The sequence below is a fragment of the Phoxinus phoxinus genome (assembly GCF_949152265.1).
Source record: "Phoxinus phoxinus genome assembly, chromosome: 2".
In the NCBI taxonomy this organism is placed as follows: Eukaryota; Metazoa; Chordata; class Actinopteri; order Cypriniformes; family Leuciscidae; genus Phoxinus; species Phoxinus phoxinus.
Genome location: NC_136877.1, coordinates 33109854 through 33131887, shown reverse-complemented (window position 1 = coordinate 33131887; position 22034 = coordinate 33109854). Strand labels below are relative to the sequence as shown.

The window sequence follows — 22034 nt, the reverse complement described above, 5'->3', positions numbered from 1 at the left end:
AGCTCAGCTGCAGTTTTACGCAACCACACTTCAAAGAACAAGGTCTCTCTTATTCTTCTCATTTAAATTGACCCACCTTTTTAATGGATTATATTATCTCTCTAGTTATGTTATTCCATTTTGGGATAACTTCTAGTGTTCTTTGTCAGATGGCAAGAACAAGTTTGAACATCTCACATTCCTATCGTCTATCCAACCGCTAACCTATGCAGTACCTCCTTAGTGTACAAGCACAGTATGTATGTTTAAAGTTTGATTGCAGTCAGACTGAAGCAATAATTCATCTTTTAAAAATGTTTTAGTCTGACTTGAATCTTGCCAGTCAAATTTTGTGAAGTCGGCCAAACAGATTTAGATAATGTTGTCCTAGGTGTTGTGCTCTGAAAGACAGAGAATAATGTGTGACGTGTATTTAATTCTTCAATTAGTTAGCATTGCGTCATCTGTACTTGGACATACAGATGTAAACTGTAGCTTAACTAGGCTACACAAAAATAATATGGAAAAAGTGTAACTGCACATGTAAACAGATTATGTGTCAGAACACTGCTTTTCAAACATATTTGTTCTGTCTTTTCCTTAAAATGATGTCCTGTAAGGGTTAAACAGTCAACAGAGGGATTTCTTGTTCCCTTGAGACAGATGCAATTGATTTGATTATACACCAGTAAGAGTGTGACCCATAGAGATGCTTTATTTAAGTAATCTAATATTGTCCAGCCAAAGGCCAAGCTGCCATCTTAAAAGGGGACAGGCTTGATTTAACAATGCCGGATGGATGCCATGCACTCTCACGTCATGATTATCATTAGTGAAAAGAGCCCATGCCGTAAATAACACTCCTCCAAACGACATCTCTAGACACAGTCAACCGCCATTCGACGTTGGGTCACATTCTGGGAAATGTATGCCAAGATTTAATATATTTAATATATGTTTTCAAAAAACAAAAACTTTGGAACTTTGAATTTAGTTTTTTTGTTTTGTGCAGTCAAGCCACAGTCTTCATCTTTCTGTGCAATTGCAAATGACAACAACAATGTATAATTTAATATTTGAAGGATTAAATGCACATCCCGTGGCTTTTGGAGCAAGCGCACAATGCCAAGACAGGATGTAGTCTGATTAACATGTTGGCATGCTGGATGAAACAGAGCTGCAATCGCATTTATCTAGATCTGTTGGTTCAACTCCAAGACAACAGAATGGTACAGTTTCAGTCAGTTTATGTGACATTTCACATTTTAAAAAAGTTAAACAGAATTCTAACTTTTCATAAACATACTAAAATTACTTAGCCTATTAAATATATTAGCAAACAATACTTTTAGCTGTCAATAATAGAGTCTTAACCAGGCATGATGTAACAATTCCATCTACAAGCTTTTTTTTTCCTTTTGCACTCCCTCGCAATTTATTTCTGTAATGCAAAGCTGAATTTTCAGCATCATTACTCCAGTCTTTAGTGTCACATGATCCTTCAGAAATCATTCTATTCTTCTTATAATCAATATTGAAAACACTGAGCTGCTTAATATTTTTGAGGAAACCATGACACATTTTTTCAAGATGCTTTTATGAATAGAAAGCTCAAAATAACAGCATTGAAATAGTAACCGTTTGTAACATAAATTTAACGCATTCTTGCTGGATTTTTTTTGTCTTACTGACCCCAAAACTTTTGAGTGGCGGTGTATTTTGAAACCCATTCCACTGAATTCAGCCAGTTCTGTCCCAAAATCACTGCAAAAGATGCTAAATAACTTTCCTTCAGATTTTGCTCGGGCCTTTCTGTGTCTATGAGGACTCAGTATAATGAAGATCAAGTCCAACCACAAGCACTCAGAAAACCACAGACTGTCCCTCTGATAAAGTGTGGTACAGTGCACTCACACAAATTCATGAGGCACAGTGTTTATCCTGTAGGCAATAGGCATGACTATGTAGCTTTGCAGAATGATACCATTGTAGACCCAAATCTCTCCAACTTGTCTCACTAATACCCTAGAGAAAAGACCAAGATGAGTGATAAAAAGAGGGAGAGGGATGAGCAGCTTGTGTGGGCATTTAGATCTGGAGGAAATTAAACCGTCTGCTGTAGACGAACAGTAAATCCCTCTCCTCTCTCAAACTGAGCCCTTCTAGGGTCTCCCATTCAGCTCACTGACAGAGGAAAAGCTTAAGCTGCGGTTTCTTACCTTTAAAAGGTAAAAATGGAGAAGGAATGTGGAATATTTGACTTTCTCTGGGAAATGTTTGCTTTTACACTATTTGAGACAGGAAGTCTGCATTGATTCCTCTTCCTTCCTGGGTCAACAACACACTACAGGCAGTCAGACTCATGACTGAGCATTAGTCATGATAAGTAGATGAAACCACAGCCTGCTCTAATCAACATCTTTTTCGCATTTCGTGACACTCTTTGACTCGGTTTGACTCGGTTTAGCTTGAGTGACGGCTCTCTTTTTTCGTGGGGAAAATTATATTGCTTTTGCTTATGGTGATGGGTGGTGTGTGTTACTGCGCGGGTTTAAATGGGAGTCCTAATTATGTTATGCATTATTCAGTGGAGAGAGTCTGCAGGATTTCTGTGGGTCTCAAGAGAGCTTTTCCCCAAGCTCTAGAGCCTGCTCTTTGATTGATGCCTTCTTGGCACCACGGTCGGAACTGTTTGAGAGGAAAACCCCTCTCTCTCCTGCTTTTGAAGGCTGTCCTGCAGATTAAAAAATGGCCTTCAATCATCTAAAAAATTTGATGGAAATAATTGGTTGAGAACTCCCCAGTTCTTGAGGCTAGACACTTCTCTGTTTTATTTGCTATCAGCTGAATCTAAAGATGCATCACAAACCTATTTTCAGTGGAGGAGAAACCTGGAGAGAGACTAGATAGATGGATGTGTGTTCTCAAAGGTCCATATGGATCAATGTACGAGACCAGCATACGATAATCACACTGATCTGAGCTTCAAGATGAGAGTCAAAGAATGATCACACTTCCATACTTTGTGAGTTATTTCAGATGGTCGAGATGTATGTGGGGGAAAATCTCAGTTCCCAGGCTGACTGAGTTACAGCACTGATAACAGTATGGCACAGCACATACGTCCTAAGTGAAGACGCACGCACGCATTCTTCAAACTTCAGACATTAGTAATCTTCACCTGACAAAAAATACCTATCTGTGAGCATCACACTTTATTTGTACTGTTAGTTTACCGTTTGCCTGACCTTTCGTTTCAAAATAAAGTGCAGTCGCTTTTTCTGTCAATAATTTATGTTCATTAAAATGTAATTTCTCAATTTAAAATGAGTTGTTATTGCCTTAGTGCCTTTCATTGTGTGTGTCCCAGTCATCTCTTATATTTTGTGGCTGGGTCCACATCCCCCTTTTGGAAACCTCTCTGGTACTTTGTTTTCCTGTAACTGTTAGTGTTTTGAGTGCAAGAAGGTCTTTCTCAGTCCTCCTACATGACATCTTTAATCTCTCATACCCTCTTTAATGCTGGACCCACAGTGCACCTGTGCGTCTGCTTTGCTCGCAGCTGTGCCAAGTTGTTTTCCAGTTTGTCCGTTCCCATGTTCTTTATCTTTCTTTCTCTCATAACAACCCTCTACAGTGCGAGTAAATCACTCGCATATGGGACTCAATCTTCACTCTGGGCGACTAAATAGTGTCTATCATTAGCCATTGGCTTATAAATTCTTCGATTTTACTTGCCAGTGTGTGTGTAAACGGCGAAGTATAAGTTTACCATATAACTATATATTTTACGCACTGAACACTGTATTCGGCCATATATGGACCCATATTTTTTTATCATGTTTGATAATCTACTCGAAAAGGATGATTGTGGAATTAAACAATTCAATAATGTTTTTATGTGTTTTAAAGAGAACAAGAGAGGGCCACATGCTGAAAGTTACTAGAAAAGTTATTATATTCGTAGTGTGTACTGTGTCTTTTATAAGAGCCTTGATGACTGTAAACAAGACAGATGCACTAGGGATGCCAAGTCCACTCCACACTGGTCACAGTAAGATTTTAGGTGAACTTGCCTGCATGTTAGCCCAGCGAGCACTGACATGATTGTTGGTTGAGATGATAGTGGGAGATTGACGCATGTTAGCCCAGCGAGCACTGACATGATTGTTGGTTGAGATGATAGTGGGAGATTGACGGTAGACTACTATAGTATTTGCAGTGAACGTAATCTTTATTTACAAAGAAATGCTCGAACACTGATTACGGTGAGCCCGCTTAATTTTTTCAAGAAAGTTAGTGGTGCTCGTTTCTGTTGCAGACGTGATATGACATGCAGTGAACAAGATGGATGGACTCTACAAACATTTTCACCATTTCTTTGCAGGATTAATTAATGCATTTATCACCCAAACTCAACCTCAAATAAGTGAATGGCAGAGGAAGAGATCATGCTTATGAAGAGCAAATAGACAGTAAAGTTAGACTAGAGGCCTTTTTCCTAAATTGTGGCTGGAGCAGCTGATATTTTTAGCAGCATTTTGGTCGCTCCCTGCACTGGCTTTAAGAGTCAGGTTTCACCGTCGGCCGCTGTTCTTCTCTGAACTTCTCTGAGTGAAAGGCGCTTGATGGAGACCACCAGGGATTGTGATCAGCTGCTTTCAGGACACGTGTGGACGCTGCAGAAAGAAAGCTGGGTCTGTCTGTTGACAGACTACACCAGGCTTGGGTGATTCACTTCCTAAGAGTGTGTCAATCAATGTGTCTGTGTAGGACTTAATACCATTTTGCTGTTTGATGGGCAGCATTTTGTGTTTCATGCCATTAGGATGTTCTGTTGCCCAATTGAGGTCATCTAGCATTCTCATCGTTTGTATTAGTAACAAAAAAATTAATAGTATTTAGTATTTAGGTCTTAATGTTGAGAGAGGCTAGTTGAAATGTAAAGAAGGTTTTTAGTGCTTTTTCTGAGTGTTTGTTTGTTTCTCCGCAGGACTCTGAATCTCTGGACAGCTGTATCCAGAGCACACTCTCTGCTCTCTACCCTCCATTTGAAGCCACTGCGGCCACCGTGCTATGCCAGGTTTTGGACGTGGTCGAGACAACATACCGTGGGGACGGGCTGCGCTACATCATTGACTTCCTGGTGCCTGCTAAACACATCCTTCAGAATATTCAACAAGATGCATGCGTGAGTCTTGAAGTTTGCTTTCATTCATTCTAACCCTGCTAAAACTCAACTGAACACTCTGATCAAGGTCTTCAGGATTACTAGAAAGTTTTAGGCAGGTGTGTTTTATCAGGATTGAAGCTAAACTCTCCATGACAGTGACCCTCCAGGAAGTCTATTTTACTGGTAACGATAACTAAGTTGCGCAGTACCTGCCAGCAAATTGTATTTTTAAATGAAATCAAATGCGTTACTGTTTTTTTTATAAGTTCCTCTCAGCTGCATGAACATATTAATTGGCATTCTCACATTACTAGCTTTAAATATGCAACAGCTAGCTATGGAATGCATACACATGCTCAGTTGGATATAAACTATGGGCTGGGACACATGACGTCGGGTCGTCGGCGAGCATGCAAGTGTGTTCCACACATTAGTTCTCTTCAGGATCACAGTTTGCCCGATTCAGCATGTCGGGGCCGTCGGTGAGAGTGGAAACACTTATTGGATGTTCAATTTAGTGAACGAGTCATTGCACGAGAAGACGGCACAGACAGAGGGCTGATCTAATGTTATGTTATCCTATCCGAGCATTCCAAAATATGAATAATTTAATAAGCCGCTTAAACATTAACATGAGCCGCTTAAAATTAAGAAAGTTATCAACATAACTGATATTCAAAATGACAAGCAAACGCTGCTTTGTTCATGTTTCGCATATCTCGTATATCCTTGTTTCGGTTTCTCCTTTTGAATGACGAAATATTAACTATTGATACCTGCTGTTGTTTGTGCTGTGTGTTCAAGTGCAGCTTTTTGGTCCAGACACAGCCAACGCGAGGCAACAACACCGTCGTTTTTTTGTCGCCTGCTAGTTCTTTGACGTCAGCTTGGTGTGTCCCTCGCTTAATGCAATTAGACCTTGACAATCATGACATTTAAACTTGTTTTAGCATGTATTTTTGTCACATTTGTTCTAATCGTTTGAGGCAGCCTACTAATGTTAACGTCCTCTCAAGCCTTGTTGGCACTGTTCTCTACTAATGCAGCATCTAGTCAACAAATTAATAATTTTAAAATATGACTCTGTGTTCTGTAGACAGAGTACTGTGTACTTAACTTTTCATTGTCGAGGCTTTAAATACAGATCTGATGTATTCTGCTCAGTGCTGAGTGTAGCATCACATGTCAACAGTGATAGTTTTTATTTCATCTCTAGAGGCTGCTCTCGTACTGTGCAATGACAGCAGACCCTTCTCAGCTGCTCCCACCATAAACAGGAAATCGGGAACCGAGAAATTGGTGTGGATTATTACGATAACTGATATAACCAGAAATCGGGAACTGGGAAATTGGTGTGGATTATTACGATAACCGATATAACCAGATAACCCGAAACCGGGAACCGGGAAATTGGTGTGGATTATTACCGATAACCGATATAACCTGATAACCAGAAATCGGTTATCGGTGTAGATGAGTCTGTATAAATTATATTTAGTCAACCTCTAATAAATTTTATAGACATGCTTTCACATGCATTCAACAGAGAATGCATGTGTGAGTGACACATTTCCCCTTCATTCTTTTCTTCTCTTACTCTCTGTTCTGTCTCTTACTCACTGCTTTAATCATTCTGCTATTTTATCTCAGCCTAACATTTGCAGCCATATTTTGTTAGTTTCTTTGCTGGCCTCTTGTTGTGTTTTGTCATGTCCTCTTCCGTGTCATGTTTTGTTAGCTGAGACCCCACTCATCATTAGTCATTATGAGGGTGTACCCAGAACACACATACACGTGTATGTTAAAACAAAAGGCTCGGCAAGCCTGTTGGCCAGAATGTTTGTGTTATTGGTTCATGTTTTGGTTATTTGAGAAGAAGCCCCCAGAAGTTCTGATCCTTCGCAGCCAGATCAGCAAAGAGAGGCACATTCACATGCTCTACACAGCTGTCTACACACACATGTTCTTTACACTCGACTTCAGCTTCTTGTTCCTTAGTTACAGTTTTCTTTGTGACACCCCCATATGCTACACTCACAGCATTCTTGACTTTGAGTGACAAGGAGAGACAGGAAGCAATGGGGAGATGGCTATCGGGAAATAACAAAAGCCGGACTCAATCTCATGTTGCTGAAAAGATCTGCTTAGACTAATTTATGTACACATGCTGTAATAATCGAGCTACAGCTACAGTCGTAGATAATTTAAGCCTGTTAGTCCGCTTCACACAAATTTTACTTTTAGAATTTTGGTTGATGTCTTTATATGACACTTTGAAAAGGTGAATTTTGGTTTATACTAAGTCCATGTAAACGTGCTTTATGATTTGTCTGTTGTTTCTGACAACAGAGAGTCCTCACAATTATAACCACAATTATCAGGCCTGCTCTGCACACTCACACAAAGGAATATTGGTGGAATTTCATGACTGAAAGTCAATGAAAGTCCCCAATGGAGAACGGGTCTTTTTTCAGGTGCACAATTGCAAAATAGACCCTTTAACAGGACCCCTACCAGTATACCCCCTTTTAGTGTCTTGTTTGTTGTAGTTTGTGTGCGTGTTTGTGTCAATATGTGCATTTATGCTCTTGTGAACCCTGTGGGAACTTGTCCATGACTGCTTGCTGCACCTGGGGTCAGTGGAGTATCTCCAGGTCTGTCTATTTCTCTGTGTAGGTGGGGGCTGCAGCTTGAAGGTGAATGAGAATATAATAATGGGAAACAGAAGCTTAAACTGAGAGGTCTGTGAATAAAAAGCCCTTTCACCCCCCACCCCTACCCTCGGCGCAAGGACATTCAACCCTCCTTCCTCCCTTGCCCTGCTCTTCCTTTCAAAGGAAGCGGGTCATTTTCAGCAGACCGTAGTAAACTTGAGCAGAATATTCATTTCATCACTGGTATATCCAAAAGCACATTTGCATCAAGTTACACAGAGCCAGTCAGTATTACAGTCTGTCCGACATGACTGTCAAAGCATATAGGAAGAAACACTGAACCGTGGAGTTGTTTCGGGACTCCAAGGCTATTTTCTCCTTCTTTAGTGTCCCTGTACACTTCCTTTGTAAAATTCTTTCAAATGAATGAAACGGGGTACAGAGAGACTGCAGGGCCTTCTCACTAAAATTGAATTACAATAAAGGGGCCTATTGTCCAAACTGTCTTAGTGAATCATCTAGAAGCATCCGGATTCAACAAGAAAGAATCTCTTATAATCCCTGTCCACTTTAAATCCCTGTGATCTTATTATCTGCATTATTCACTGTTAATTAAATGGCATTTTAAAAACATGGTGAAAGTGACATATTGTTGACATGTTTTTTTTTATGAAGCTTTAATTGTATTTAGTTTATCATTAGTTAATAAAAATGTATTGCATGCATTTTATTTTTTGCAATACATGTTTTCCCTTAAAATCCCCATTGAGCAAGCCATTGATACATGCATACAAACATAGATGTTCAGATGTTCTGAGACTATATTCATTTTCTTATTGTCTTGAGGAAAAATGGAAGACAAACCAGTTATCTCATGTCACTTTGTGCACTTAGAAAGGAGAAAAATGGAAAACATTAATTGCCACTTTTTTCTTTTCTTCATGTTTTAAAGTCCTGAAAATTATATGTGGCAAATATAATAATTTAGCTGGATGACCCATTGACAGAATCCTGCCTCTAGATCTCTCTTTTGTTAGATTTTTATTGCAGTATATTGAAATTTGGAATGCATTTTTTTCCTAAGAAAGCTGAAATGTGTCCTGCGAGTATTTCTATAGAACTGACAACAGTTCAATTAACCTTGATTGATTGCCTGACTGGTTGTTCCCTCTCTCCTCTCTCTACAGTTTCCATACTGTGGTTACCTTTTTCGTCATGAAGGCTGGCCACTGTGTGTTCATGAGAAGGTCATAATCCAGCTCTCCTCTTTGGACTGGCGTGTGTTACGGCCCAGCGACTTCTACTTGCAGGTGACGCCAACACCCAAAAGCCCCCCGCGCATCACAGTGAAGTGTCTTGCAGTTAGTGGGCAGCATGTGGAGGAGCTTACTGTACCGAAGCTAGCATACACCTCTCTATTCACCATGGACTGGCTGGAGTCCATCAACCGAGAGAGGACTGTAGTCAGAAGAGCCGCCCTGGAACACTGTCTTTTATCAGCGGATAATGACATTTTTAGGGTACCATGGGAGGATATTGTTCACCCAGAGTTTATCAGCAGACCTTCTAAAGTTACAGAACAAGGCGGAAGTAGAGGAATGGCCAAGGAAGTTTCAGACACAGAGGGAAGGGACTCTGACATAGATCAAGAAGACAACCCTGAGGACATACGATGTAGGATTTTTATTGACACTTCCAAAGACCAATCAGGGGAGATGGACTGTCAGAGCAAGGGGGTTAAGCTCCTCCCTGCTCTCAGTGAGATCCATAAAGATAGCAGTGGGCGGAGCTCTAGCAGCACAGCAGAGGATTCAGAGGGGGAGTATGTGGAGCTAGCCGATATCTCCTTACCACGCTTTTCCCCACAGAAAGGCTCTCTCACTCAAGCCATTAGTATGAACTATAGAAATCTATATAAACCACAGACTGCTGGTTCTACTCAGCCTAAAGCCAAACCAGAGGAGAGTCTTTTGAAGAATGGTGCATGCTCACAGAGCATGGTGTGTGCCATGCTGATTGAGGAAAACCTGAGTGATGCCTACCAATCTGTGATCTTAACCCCCACTGCTCTTGCAGAGGCAGAGCGTCCGCTCCAGCAGGTGGACGAGTCTAAGCCCACATCTGCTGCAGGTACAACCTCCTGTGACCGTGTGTCTGAGCATGAGTCTGAGAGAGAGATGTCCGATTGTGATGCTGCTCCACTATCTGATATGTCAACACAAACAGACAGTAAACCAGCCGTCATATCACTAGACAACAGTGTCATCAGCACATCACAACCTGACAGCAAACTAGACAGCACATCACAACTAGTCAGTGAGCCAATCAAGACATCACAACCTGACAGCAAACTAGACAGCACATCACAACTAGTCAGTGAGCCAATCAAGACATCACAACCTGACAGCAAACTAGACAGCACATCACAACTAGTCAGTGAGCCAATCAAGACATCACAACCTGACAGGAAACTAGACAGCTCATCACAACTAGTCATTGAGCCAATCAAGACATCACAATCTGACAGGAAACTAGACAGCTCATCACAACTAGTCAGTGAGCCAATCAAGACATCACAACCAGACCTTAAACCACTATCCATATCACAACTTGAGAGCAAAGTAGTCAGCACATCACAACCAGACAGCATGTCTCAGCTAGTCAATGAGCCAGTCAGGACATCACAATCAGAAGTTGAACCAGTAAGCATATGTCAGCTAGACAGTAATTTAGTCAGCATGTCACAATTAGTCATTGAGCAAGTCAAGTCATCACAACCAGATGGTAAACCAGTAAGCACAACTCAGCTAGACAGCAAACTATTTAGCACATCACAACCAGATAACCAACGATGTGACACATCACAACTAGAATGTGATATCATATCTCCACCAGACAGCAAACCACTCAACACATCAAATCTATACAAAATGCCACTAAGAACATCACAACCAAACAGCAAAACAGTCGACATGGCGCAACCACACAGCGAAGTAACTGGTACATCACACCCAGAGAATGGAATGTTAGCTGGTAATTTAGAGACTAAAAACTCAGAACAAGTTTATTTGGATAATATTGAACTCTTTGAGTCTGATCCTGCTGCAGAAGCAGAAGTCAGATCTAAATCTGAGCAGATGAGAGGTGATTGTGGCCTGGAAGGCACTTGTGATCTGCAGAACAGTGGAGTGTCAGTCTCTGAGCCTCAAGCTATCAGTGTGTCTTTACAGAATCAGACTGAGCAAACAGATCACAGCCCATGTCAGATACACACACACATTCATACACCACCTGAGAAAGTTCATGATCTTATTGCCGTAAAAAAGAACCATAAGACATTAAGTAACAGTAGCCATGACAAGAATGAATCTGATGGTGATTGTAGTCCCAGTGCAGAGGAAGAAGGTGGGCTTGTTTCGGCTGCTCCGCAAAGCGACCAGGTAGCCTTGGCCTCTGTCACCACAGCGCCTGGGGAGGATCCGGTTACGCTCATTTCACAAGGTCAGGTGAGGACAGAATCCCGTGAGGACAGAAACAACGAGACAGAGGTGGAACTCCAGACAAAGGAAGAACGTGCAGAAAGAGATGTAGCGGGAAATTCGCCTTGTAAGGAGGCAAAAACAGTAGAAAAGAAAAGCATTAGAGTGTTGGAAAGCAAGACAGAGAATGAATTAGAAGCAGTTGGTAGGGCAGAGGAAGTCGAGACTGCTCAAACAGGTCTGGTAGATACCACGCCCAAGTCTGACTCCGACGTTCGAGTTCAGGAGGAGGGCAGCTTCTCTGTAGGAACAGATGAGATTGAGAAGAAACAAACCAATGTTAAAGAGCAAGGGGTGGAGGAAGAGGAGACCAAGGCCAATACTGTGAGTGAGCAGGAGGCCATAGTGACCAACTATTCTGAAAATAGAGTCCAGTCAGCATGCACTCAAGTCCTTGATCTAGCCTCAGATTTGCCAAACACAAATGGACATATGCACACTCAGGACACACCTACCACCGTACGAGAAGGGCAAAAAACAAAGGAGGAGGAGAGAAAGGGGGGAAAGGAGGAGAGGCAAGAGGATGAGGTTACTTCCTCTGTGAATGGCTCTCCAGCAGAGCATCAGCAGCAAGCAGACATGGAGTCCCATTACCATCAGCAGGAAGAACAAGGTAGAGTCATCTTTGAAAAGTCCATCCCGCTCACCTTTACTTTATTCATAGCCTTATTTCCCTTTAAACTCCTCCCACTTTCCCCTTCCATTCGTTTTCCATCCCCGTTTCTTCATCTTTACAGATGCATCTAAGCTCTGAACTGTTTCAGATGCGTCTAAAGACTTCTTCCACTGTCTCAGCTGATGAAGAACCTACTTCTCTCCCTTCTCCTCTTCTTTATTCATTCCATTCATTCACTTTCACAGTTTCATCCTCTTCCTCATATTTTATCACTTTTGTAACTATATTTTAATTGTGTTCACTTATAATCCCCTCTATTATTCACTTTTAGCTTCTTTTAATGGTGTTTCATGTATGAATTGTGTTCTACTTCACAAACGGTTTCCATGGTTTGTAGCAGTTGTTCACCATAGTGACTTGTGAGTCATTTTTTCATCATTCATTCATTGCCGTGTCCACCTAGTATATTTACTCTAGATTAGCAGAGTAGCTCCGGCGTTTCGACATTCAGGCCTCTGACAAGTTACAAATGGCTCTCAAATGGCCCATGCTATGACCTGATAGAGCTGCTTTTCTCTTCAGGCTGAAAGAAAAGCATGCAAGGCTCTGGTTTTACTTAGACTGGGCACTTTACAAGGATTTGCTTTGTAGCAGGTCATATTCCGGCCTCTAGACAGTTTGTTTTCAAATTTAGACACACATTAATTCCACTGAACACTGTCCAAGATAGACAGCATTTCACATCTGAACTGCTAAAGGAAACAGCTGAAGAGAAGCCTGGGTTATGTGCAGGATTTCGGCTTTGTGTACTTTAGTAACTCAATCCTGCATTTGGTTGGATTAAACTATTTTAGGACATCTGTTGCAGTGAGTAAAGCTGATATCGGATGAATTGTGTTTTATGTGTGATCAGGAGCTGCTTGTCTGCACATTAATAGGCCTATAGCCTACATTTTATTTAATTTTTTCCAAAAAGTTGTTTTGAACAATCATCTGCCATATTGTTTATTAGTCCTTCACATCAACAGGTTGCTGTCAGTGTCCCACTTCCTCTTCATCCAGAGGATTTGGTTGCTTTGGATGTGCTCACCTGGCCCAGGTGTGGTACAGGTGTGAAGAAAGATATATGAGATGAGGTGATGTGGGTGGGCCTGAACACAATCCCTGCTGTGGGACCTCTGAAATTGCAGGGGGTAAGCAGAGGGGGATGTTTTAGTGTGTGAGTGTGTTCAGGGGTAATAGATGGAGTGTTTAAGTAATGGAGAACGGGGTGGGGGTGGGGTGGTGCACTGCTTTGAAGATAGGAACAGCAGAAAGAAGAAATGATGGTGTGTTTGTTGTGGTAGTTTGACTATGATAGATCTGATTCTTTCTCTCTTAGTGGGTGGTTCACAAACCTTAAACATTTTTTGAGTTTCAATACTACAGCAAGGCTACTATGGCTATTACCTCTATACACGCTAAAAGTAAGCTTATCTGCTTATCTTTGTTTTCATTTTTTTCTTTTAGTAATTTTTCAATTTTTCAGAGGATTTTAGATGTTTATACTACTCTTAATCCATTGTTTCAAGTGAATAAGATTCAGTCTGCTCTTCGGTTTTGTAATGACTCAAATTTAAAAAGTAAAACCTCAAATCTTCAGTGTCAGCAGTTTGCTGGGTGTATTTTTAGTTTTGAAAGGAAAATTACCTTTGGACAATGATTCTCTAAGACCTATAAAACCTCTTGAAAAGCAGTAGAGACTTTGATGAGAATTCAGTCTGTGAAAGAGAGAGCTGATGAGCTGGGCAGATGGAAGACTAAAGACTAGATGATAGTATGGATAAGCTCTACAAGAGTTTCTCATAAGTTTCTACAAGTGAGCAACATTTAATTTGTGACTGATTGGCCAGACCATATGACGGCACAAAATCACAGACATTCTATTACAATAAAAATAATAAATGTGTCTGCTGTATGGACATTTATTCTGTTTAAATTGCATGTTTTAGAGGTGTCTCTAATGGTCCGACTATTCAGGGTATTACATCAGAAAGAAAAGATAATCAGATAGAAAGGAGAATAAATGCATGAAGAATAATCACTGAAGGGTATGGCCCATGGCCAGACTGAACTCCAGACTGTGGTGAGAGAGTGTGAAGCCAAGACCCTCTGTGCTCTGCCCTGTCTGGGGTAGCACTCAGCTCAGCTCGAGGGGGGCTCATATAGTCTACTTCCTCAATGTGAGTACTCTCTGGCGAGGAGGATGTTGGGTAGACAAGGAGACAGAGAGAAAGCAAAGAGAAAGTAGGGGTAAAAACCCTATTGTTGTCTTATTTGTCAAATTTATCGTAGCTTATCTATCGTACCTAACTGAAGAAGAACATTCCATTGTTTATATTTCTTTCCTCAGAAGCTAACCTCAACTGTTCCAGCTCAAATCCCTTCTGAAATATAGCAATCTCAGCCAGATTATGCTTCAGAGCAATTAATACATGTTTTTCTTGTCCTTGTGCAAGCTGTTTTACGAGTGCTGAAATTCCCAGGACTCCATCTCATCTGTTTTTGATCTCAGTATCTATTTTCTGCACAGCACCAACAGTGCGTGGCAGTGCAGCGAAGCAAAACTTTAGTTTTATGACTGTCGGAAGCTGATCTCTGGTTATCTCTGAGCCCTATCACGCTGTCTGGTATATGGGGCACAGATCCAAGCCGCCCTATGGAATGACGCACAGGATGATACCTGGAATGCTTTAAATTAGCTAGGAGTGTGCTTGTTTGAGCTGCATAATGGTACAGATTGGGCAAATGCTTACACTCAGTTCAACCGTTTCTACATTGCTGTTTGTTAGTGGGGGATTCAGAGAATGTGGGTCTGCTGGCTTTGTTCAGAGTCTAAATAGATTGATGTTTCATGACCCAGAGATTTAGCTTTTTTTCCCCCTTTTTTTGGAGGTTTAGAGCCAAATTAAGTTACCAAGTCAACCATCTGTAAGCTGTGCTGTATATATTCAGCGAGTAAGAATCTCGGTGAAATCAATTTTGATACTGAGTGATCAAACATTGCAGTAAACACTCACCTCAACTGATCATATCAAGGTTATCTGTGAACTTTCTAAAGAAGACTGAAGTGATGCATTATTGTCTTTAATGATAAGACTAATTGTAGATTGACTTGTCAGTGTTGTAAACTGAACTGTTTCTTTGTTTACATTTAGGTGTGTGTGTGTGTGTGTCTGTGTGTGTGTGTGTGTGTGTGCGTGCGTGTTTTTTGTGTTGAAATAACTCCAACCGATTTTCATATTCCAGCATCCAGTCAGGAATTAGACCACATTGTTTGCCACCTGTCTGCTAAAACCCAGAGTGAAGACCCCTCAGCAGTTCATCCACCACTGCCGCCCATCTCCCAGAGGACCCAGCCTGTCCAGAGTGAGGCGCATGACATCAATCCTGATGTCCTGAACTCAGGAGTGCTCTGCCTCCCTGGTGAGGGACTGCTTCTAATGCCATTAATATGGTCCTGCCATCAATATAATCCAAAAGCTTAACTTTTAAAATGAATTTTAGGAACAAGAGATAAATCAGGCCATGCTCTTGTGACCGTGACAATGAGAAACACTATCTGGTTGAATCCAAACTGCAACAGTGGAGAGCTGGTCCGGATCATGGTCTACTTCTTCAGTACACTCAGGTACACACACTGCCGTTTAAAATGTTTGGATCAATAAGTTTTTTTTATTTTTTTTAAAGAAGTCTCTTATGCTCACCAAGGCTGTATATATTTGATAAAAAATACAGATTTTTTTTTTATATTGTTATTATAATCTAAGATTCATTCATTTAGAACAATAAACCATTGATATGTTATTTTATTTACCTTTCCTTCATCAAACACATGGCCTTGATTTGACTCTCAGGAAGGAAGTTAGTGCTTTGGGACTGACTGTCCTGGTGGATGCCCGCAAGTGTTCTCCTGTCCCCGCCCTCTTTAAAGCCTTCAACATCCTCCAGGTACGAACACCATGACCGTATAATTTGTAGTAACACACATATCCAGTCTACCATTTGTTCATATCCTACACAGATAGAACTGTCACATACAGTTTACATCCTCTAGGCGTTTCCTTTCTCATACTTTATTCAAAACTGAATGGTAATGCAAACTTGCCATAAATCTTGATATTTAAATCTAACTTCCAACCAGACATCTGCTACTGAGCAATTCAGAAGAGCTGACTAAACTAAAGTAATCCTTTGAGAAGAGTTTTCATCGATAGAATCAGTCATTATTGGCTAAACAAGGCGAAAAGCAGCACATTATAAATATAATGTGATTTCCCGGCTGTGGAAATAAATAGTTGCATTCACACACAATTACACAATAGGACATGCTCACACGAGATTAGTAGAGAGAGGGCGATGTCTTTGGGTTTCTTTTCCTCATCTGGGATTGGTTATTTTGTAGAATGCATCAACTTCTGATTGTTGCTTGTTAGTAGTTATTTACTATTATTGAGCTCTTATCTCAATGGTTAAAGGTTACTCTTTTACAACAGTGGCCTGACCAAGGTGGCAGTAGAGAACACAGGCGTCATATCCAGTCAGATTTCATTATACATTTTTCTTTTAGTGTTTATGGAGAGTAGATGGCTTATCTCATCTTTAGAAGAATCACCTCACCAGTCATTTACATGAGTGATGTGAGGAAACCAGTAAGTAATGCTCAGAGTAACTGCAGGAACATGATCCCTGAGCACATTTAATGGAAGTGACTCCATACTGAGTTTGTGTTCTAGACCTTAATGCAGATTAATGCTGCTTTCTTCTTCTGCCAAAAACCTGGTCTACTTTGACAGACTGAGGATGTGCCAATGCTGACTTCACCATTTAAACATCCTGAGTGAGATAGAGAGAGATAAATATCAGCAATATAAAAGTAAAATTGATGAATGCTTTTAATGACAATGTTGTTTTGAGTAGCACAGGTCCTCCGTGAGAGCTTTTCATTGTCTTTATGAACTCATTTGAGGTTTAAAACAGCTGCAGAAATTCTCCATATGACCTTTGCGTGGTTTATTTTTTCTCATTTCTTTGATCTTCCATCTGTATCTGTAATCCATGATAGACAGCATACATGTGCTGTCTTGTGGAAAAGGTGGCTTTACTGAAAGTATAAGAGATTCTTGATGATGTACTGCTAAACTATGTGAATGTCACGTGTTTGAATGCCCTTCAGTGTATTCAGGGTCAGTGCTAACACTGACAGATGAGGTCTTTCTGAATGAATGCAGTAGCTTAGTGACCGGCCCTCAGGGAACAGACACATGCTCTCCTCCCTCCACTGATACTATCATTCCATTATAGATGTCCTTTTGAGCTGACAATTACACTTTTCCATCAGGCCTCTGTATTCAAATACATATGTTTGAACCATGGCCAACCAAGGAATTAATTTTTTTCATAAACTAATTCACACAACAATATAGTAACACCTTGGTTAAGACACCCTTTAATTCACAACAACATAAAACCAGAGCCAGTCTCACAATATATTCATGATTTTAATACACTCAAAATGCAAAGTGGAAAATAAAACTGCAGTGGTTCAGTAAGTAGGCAATAAATATCAGCAGTAAATACTCTCAGCCCTGAAGCGGTTGTTGATGTTTCTGGAACATTCCTCAGTAAATATGCTATTGTTTCATTCCAGCAGAGATTTTCTTTTCCTTCTGTTCTGATGTGGCTGTGATGGCACGATAATGTGTGCATGATCAGTATGCATGATGACGTACAAGGAAACAGACTAAAACAGCTCTCAAAAGGCATAATAGACTTCTCTGGTCTGTTTTTACAATGTTGTTTTTCTGATCTTTTGTTATGGTACATTCACTGACAGAAGGCTTTTATTGTGGTTTTTGGGGCACATGACAGAAAAGTGTCTGCTAGGTTATGTAACCTTTAAAAACTTTTGTTCAATGACATAAATGCATAGGTAAATGACAATTCACCTGTCTATTTTCAAGGTGTTATCGATCTTATTGTAAAAGATTGATCCTGACACATTTCTACATCTTACTTTTTTTTTTACCTCATAAAAAACTCGTCACAAAATGACAGGCTTCTCTCTTGTGTATAAGCTCGCATTCAATAATTAGGGCCCAAGCCTTGAAAAGGCGAAGGCCCTATTGTTTTCCTTCGGATTATTCTTCTTTATTATTTATTATTTATTATTATTTATTATTATTATATTACTACCTTTTGGGCACTTTTGGGGGCCTTAACGTGCTCAAAAACTCTTGAAACTTTGCACAAATGTCAGAACCCGCGGCCATTAGAGCCGGACTGAAGCTGGGACCCGGGCGTGGCAGGGGGGCTCGACAGCGCCCCCTGGAACGCGGTCCGAAAACTTGGTCCATAAATCAAACACGCTTGCGTGTAATAATATGAAACTCGGTACACTTATAGATCTCATCGGTTCATATATCCTTCGTGCTCTGACTTTTTACCCCAGCCCAACAGGAAGTCGGCTATTTGGCGTAGTTTAAAAAACACATGCAATGGAATTTAAAATACTCCTCCTAGACGATTCAACCAATCACCACGAAACTCGGTGTGCATGAAGTCAAGACATGGAGGATGATAAATTGCGAGAGGATTTTTGATATCTCGAACGGTTTGGCCGTGGCGAGGAAACGAATTTATGGCGAATATTGGAAACAGGAAGTGTGTTATAACATCCTCATACATTAATTGATCTTGATGAAACTTCAGCAGTGTGTTCGCTGTAAGAGGCCGATCACATGGATGTGACTATTGTGAGTCAAAGTTATAGCGCCACCAACTGGCAGCAGGAAGTGTGTCACTTTCAAAATGCTTTGAATTCACCCTCTTATTTTTACCCGATTTGCTTCAAACTTTATGTGTATAATGTAAACACACGGCAGATGTAGACCTGTGAAAGAATTATTGATATCTTAAATACTGTTGCCATGGCAACGCTTTAAACTGTTATATTCTTTTTGGGTGCATTTGAGGCTCTTAACATGCTTCAAATTGCATGAAACTCAACATGCATATCAGATTTATTAGGTACTAGGTATGTGTGAAGTTTCAGAAACGGGCGCGGTGGAGGGGCTCAGTAGCGCCACCTTTAGTCAAAAATGGGGTATTAGTTTTACCTACAGTAACAAAAATCGGTATCTATATTTATCTCCCCGAGCCGGACAACTTTCTAATTTACAGTCATTAGCTCCGACCAACAGGAAGTCAGATATTTTGGTTTGAATGTGATTTGATGGGAATTTTGCCAGTCTCTCTCAGTGTCTGTGTGTGTGAGAGAGGAGGGGGGCTTTATTTTAACCCTTTCTCTGCTGTGTGGGACTTCTCGGGCACTTTTGGGGCCCTTAACGTGCTCGAAAACTCTTGAAACTTTGCACACAGGTCAGAACCTGCGGCCATCAGGGCTGGGCTGAAGCTGGTACCCGGGCGTGGCAGGGGAGCTCAACAGCGCCCCCTTGAACGTGGTCCGAAAAACTTGGTCCATATATCAAACACGTTTGCATGTAATAATATGAAACTCGGTACACATATAGATTTAATCGGGCCGAACAACTTTCGTGCTCTAAGTTTTACGCCAGTCCAACAGGAAGTCGGCTATTATGGGCTGTATGAAAATGCATGCCCCTGGAATTTGATATACTCGTCCAAGAAAAATTATCCTATCGCCACCAAACTCGGTCAGCATGAAGTCAAGACATTGAGGACGGTAAATTGCGGACGGATTTTTGATATCTCGAACGGTTTGGCCGTGGCGAGGAAACGAAGTTATGGCGAGAAAAGAAAAACACATTGTGTTATAACGTCTTCATACATTTATTGATCTTGATGAAACTTCAGCAGTGTGTTTGTTGTAAGAGGGCGATCACATGGATGTGACTATTGTGAGTCAAAGTTATAGCGCCACCAACTGGCAGCAGGAAGTGTGTTACTTTCAAGATACTTTTGACTAAAGTGGGTGGGTTATTTTTACCTACAGTCACAAAACTCGGTATGTAAATTGTGCTTATCGATCCGGACAACTTTCTCATTTACAGTCATTAGCTCCGACCAACAGGAAGTCAGATATTTTGGTTTGAATGTGGTTTTGTCTCTCTCTGACAGAGTTCCCCCTGCCATTCTCTGTGTGTGTGTGTGTGTGTGTGTGTGTGTGTGTGTGTGTGTGTGTGTGTGTGTGTGTGTGTGTGTGTGTGTGTGTGTGTGGGGAGGGAGGGAGGGCACACACACAGACAGCCCCCCCCCCCTTTTCTGTGTGTGTTTGGAGGGGAGCAGAAAGACTCACACTGATGCAAGCTCTAAAGCAGACTTCTTCTCGACAGTCAAAGCGGGGTTACGTTATTGCCCGTCGTGCACAGGAACCCGAAAGGCAACGGGGTGGCGGCTTTTTATATATATATATATATATATATATATATATATATATATATATATATAAATAAATATAGCTGCAAGCAGCGATGGAGGGCCCAAGCCGGTGGCAGCGCCAGCCCGGTGCCTTTAGTGTAACTAAAGGCACCAGGGTGGCGGTGCCACCGGCTTGGGCCCGTAATCGCTGCTTGCAGCTATATTTATTTATATATATATATATATATATATATATATATATATATTTATAATTACTTTTTCAGCAATCATAAATGACTATAAAATTATTGTATTAATCAATAGGACTTGGAATTCTAGATTAGTCTGTGAAATGTGTGTAATTCATGGTGCTGTTTGTGATTTATAGTCTATTCAATCTCTGCAGGAAGCCATGCCGGGATGCATCCATACAGTACTGCTGCTGGGCGACAGAGATTTGGCTCTGCGATTGGAGAAAACTTCTTCTATACAGGTAATGCACAAAAATGACCCATCACCTGTAACTTGGCATGACTTTACAGCCACGGTAACACTCAAACAATAACCACAGATGACAATATCTGCATGATGTGCCACATGTGATATTGTAGAGTGTGACTTGCATTTAATGAGGGCAGGAAGGATAAAAAACAAACGTAAATCCATATTTTACTCTATATAGGAGGAAATGGAGGTCATTTGTTCATCATTAGTTCCTGGAGAACAATGTGAGTTTACCGGTTGTGAGTTTACAATGTGAGGTTTCTAGTTAATGTTAAAGGAAATCCTCTAACATCCTCTTAGAAATAAACAGCATCTACCAGCTCTGACATGATTCTGGCTTTCACCTAGTTACTAGAAATAGATGGCTATTTTAAAACACAAGTGTCTATACTGAGACGCCGCTTGTGCCTGACACAAATCAAACTGCCAGAGATAGACTCTTGTAGCTACGTAGGAAAGTGCTTCAGTTGGGAATTTCACAACAGCTGGACTGATAGTGTAGCCTAGACATCTATCTAAGCTATTAGAATAGCTGAGGTGTTTATGATTGCACTACAATACATATGTATCCCCTTTAATGCAGAAGCTAAGACCTGACGACTGTTGTGTCCTGTGTTCTTTTTGCATCTGTCAGGTGGAGTTGTTGACATCTCTGAAGTCTCTCTATAAGCATGTTGACATCGCTCAACTCCCCACTGAGTTTGAAGGCACTTTCCCTTATTCCCACAGCAGCTGGGTCTGTTTCAGAATGGTGAGAAAATCATCATCATCCCTAGGACTAAGGCTGGAATAAACAACATACATTTTTTAACCGATTTGTAGTCAGAAGTCTTCACAGATTGACAGATTTTGCCAAAAATTGCATGGTGTATTATGGGCACGGGTATAAAGCAATAAGCCACAAGATTAATACAGCAATAAGCCACTGCTGTGTTTATTAATAATGATCACAATAAAAAATAAGAGAAATCAATTCTTTTATTCATCAAGGATGAATTAAATTGATCAAAATTTACAGTATAGCCATTTATAATGTTAGAAAATATTCTATTTCAAATAAATGCTGTTCTTTTGAACTTTCTATTTATCAAAGAATAAAAAAAAATTGTACACAACTGTTTTCAACATTGATAATAATAATGAAAGTTTTTTGAGCATCAAATCTGCATATTAGGATGATTTCTGAAGGA

The 22034-nt window shown here is 40.6% G+C and overlaps 1 protein-coding gene across 5 annotated transcripts in view; it reads left to right on the top strand.

The window, feature by feature from the left end:
• plekhg4 (pleckstrin homology domain containing, family G (with RhoGef domain) member 4) overlaps positions 1 to 22034 on the top strand; it is a 95893-nt gene that overhangs the window by 38100 nt on the left and 35759 nt on the right. For 3 of the 5 annotated variants that reach the window (XM_079604742.1, XM_079604740.1, XM_079604741.1), the window contains 7 exons: positions 4973 to 5170; positions 8994 to 11958; positions 15250 to 15426; positions 15508 to 15631; positions 15858 to 15951; positions 20747 to 20833; positions 21479 to 21595. In XM_079604742.1, the coding sequence (XP_079460868.1) occupies positions 9231 to 11958; positions 15250 to 15426; positions 15508 to 15631; positions 15858 to 15951; positions 20747 to 20833; positions 21479 to 21595 (3327 nt within the window). In that variant the 5' untranslated portion in view covers positions 4973 to 5170; positions 8994 to 9230. The remainder of the gene's footprint in view (positions 1 to 4972; positions 5171 to 8993; positions 11959 to 15249; positions 15427 to 15507; positions 15632 to 15857; positions 15952 to 20746; positions 20834 to 21478; positions 21596 to 22034) is intronic. The other 2 variants (XM_079604743.1, XM_079604744.1) reach the window with 1 other exon arrangement.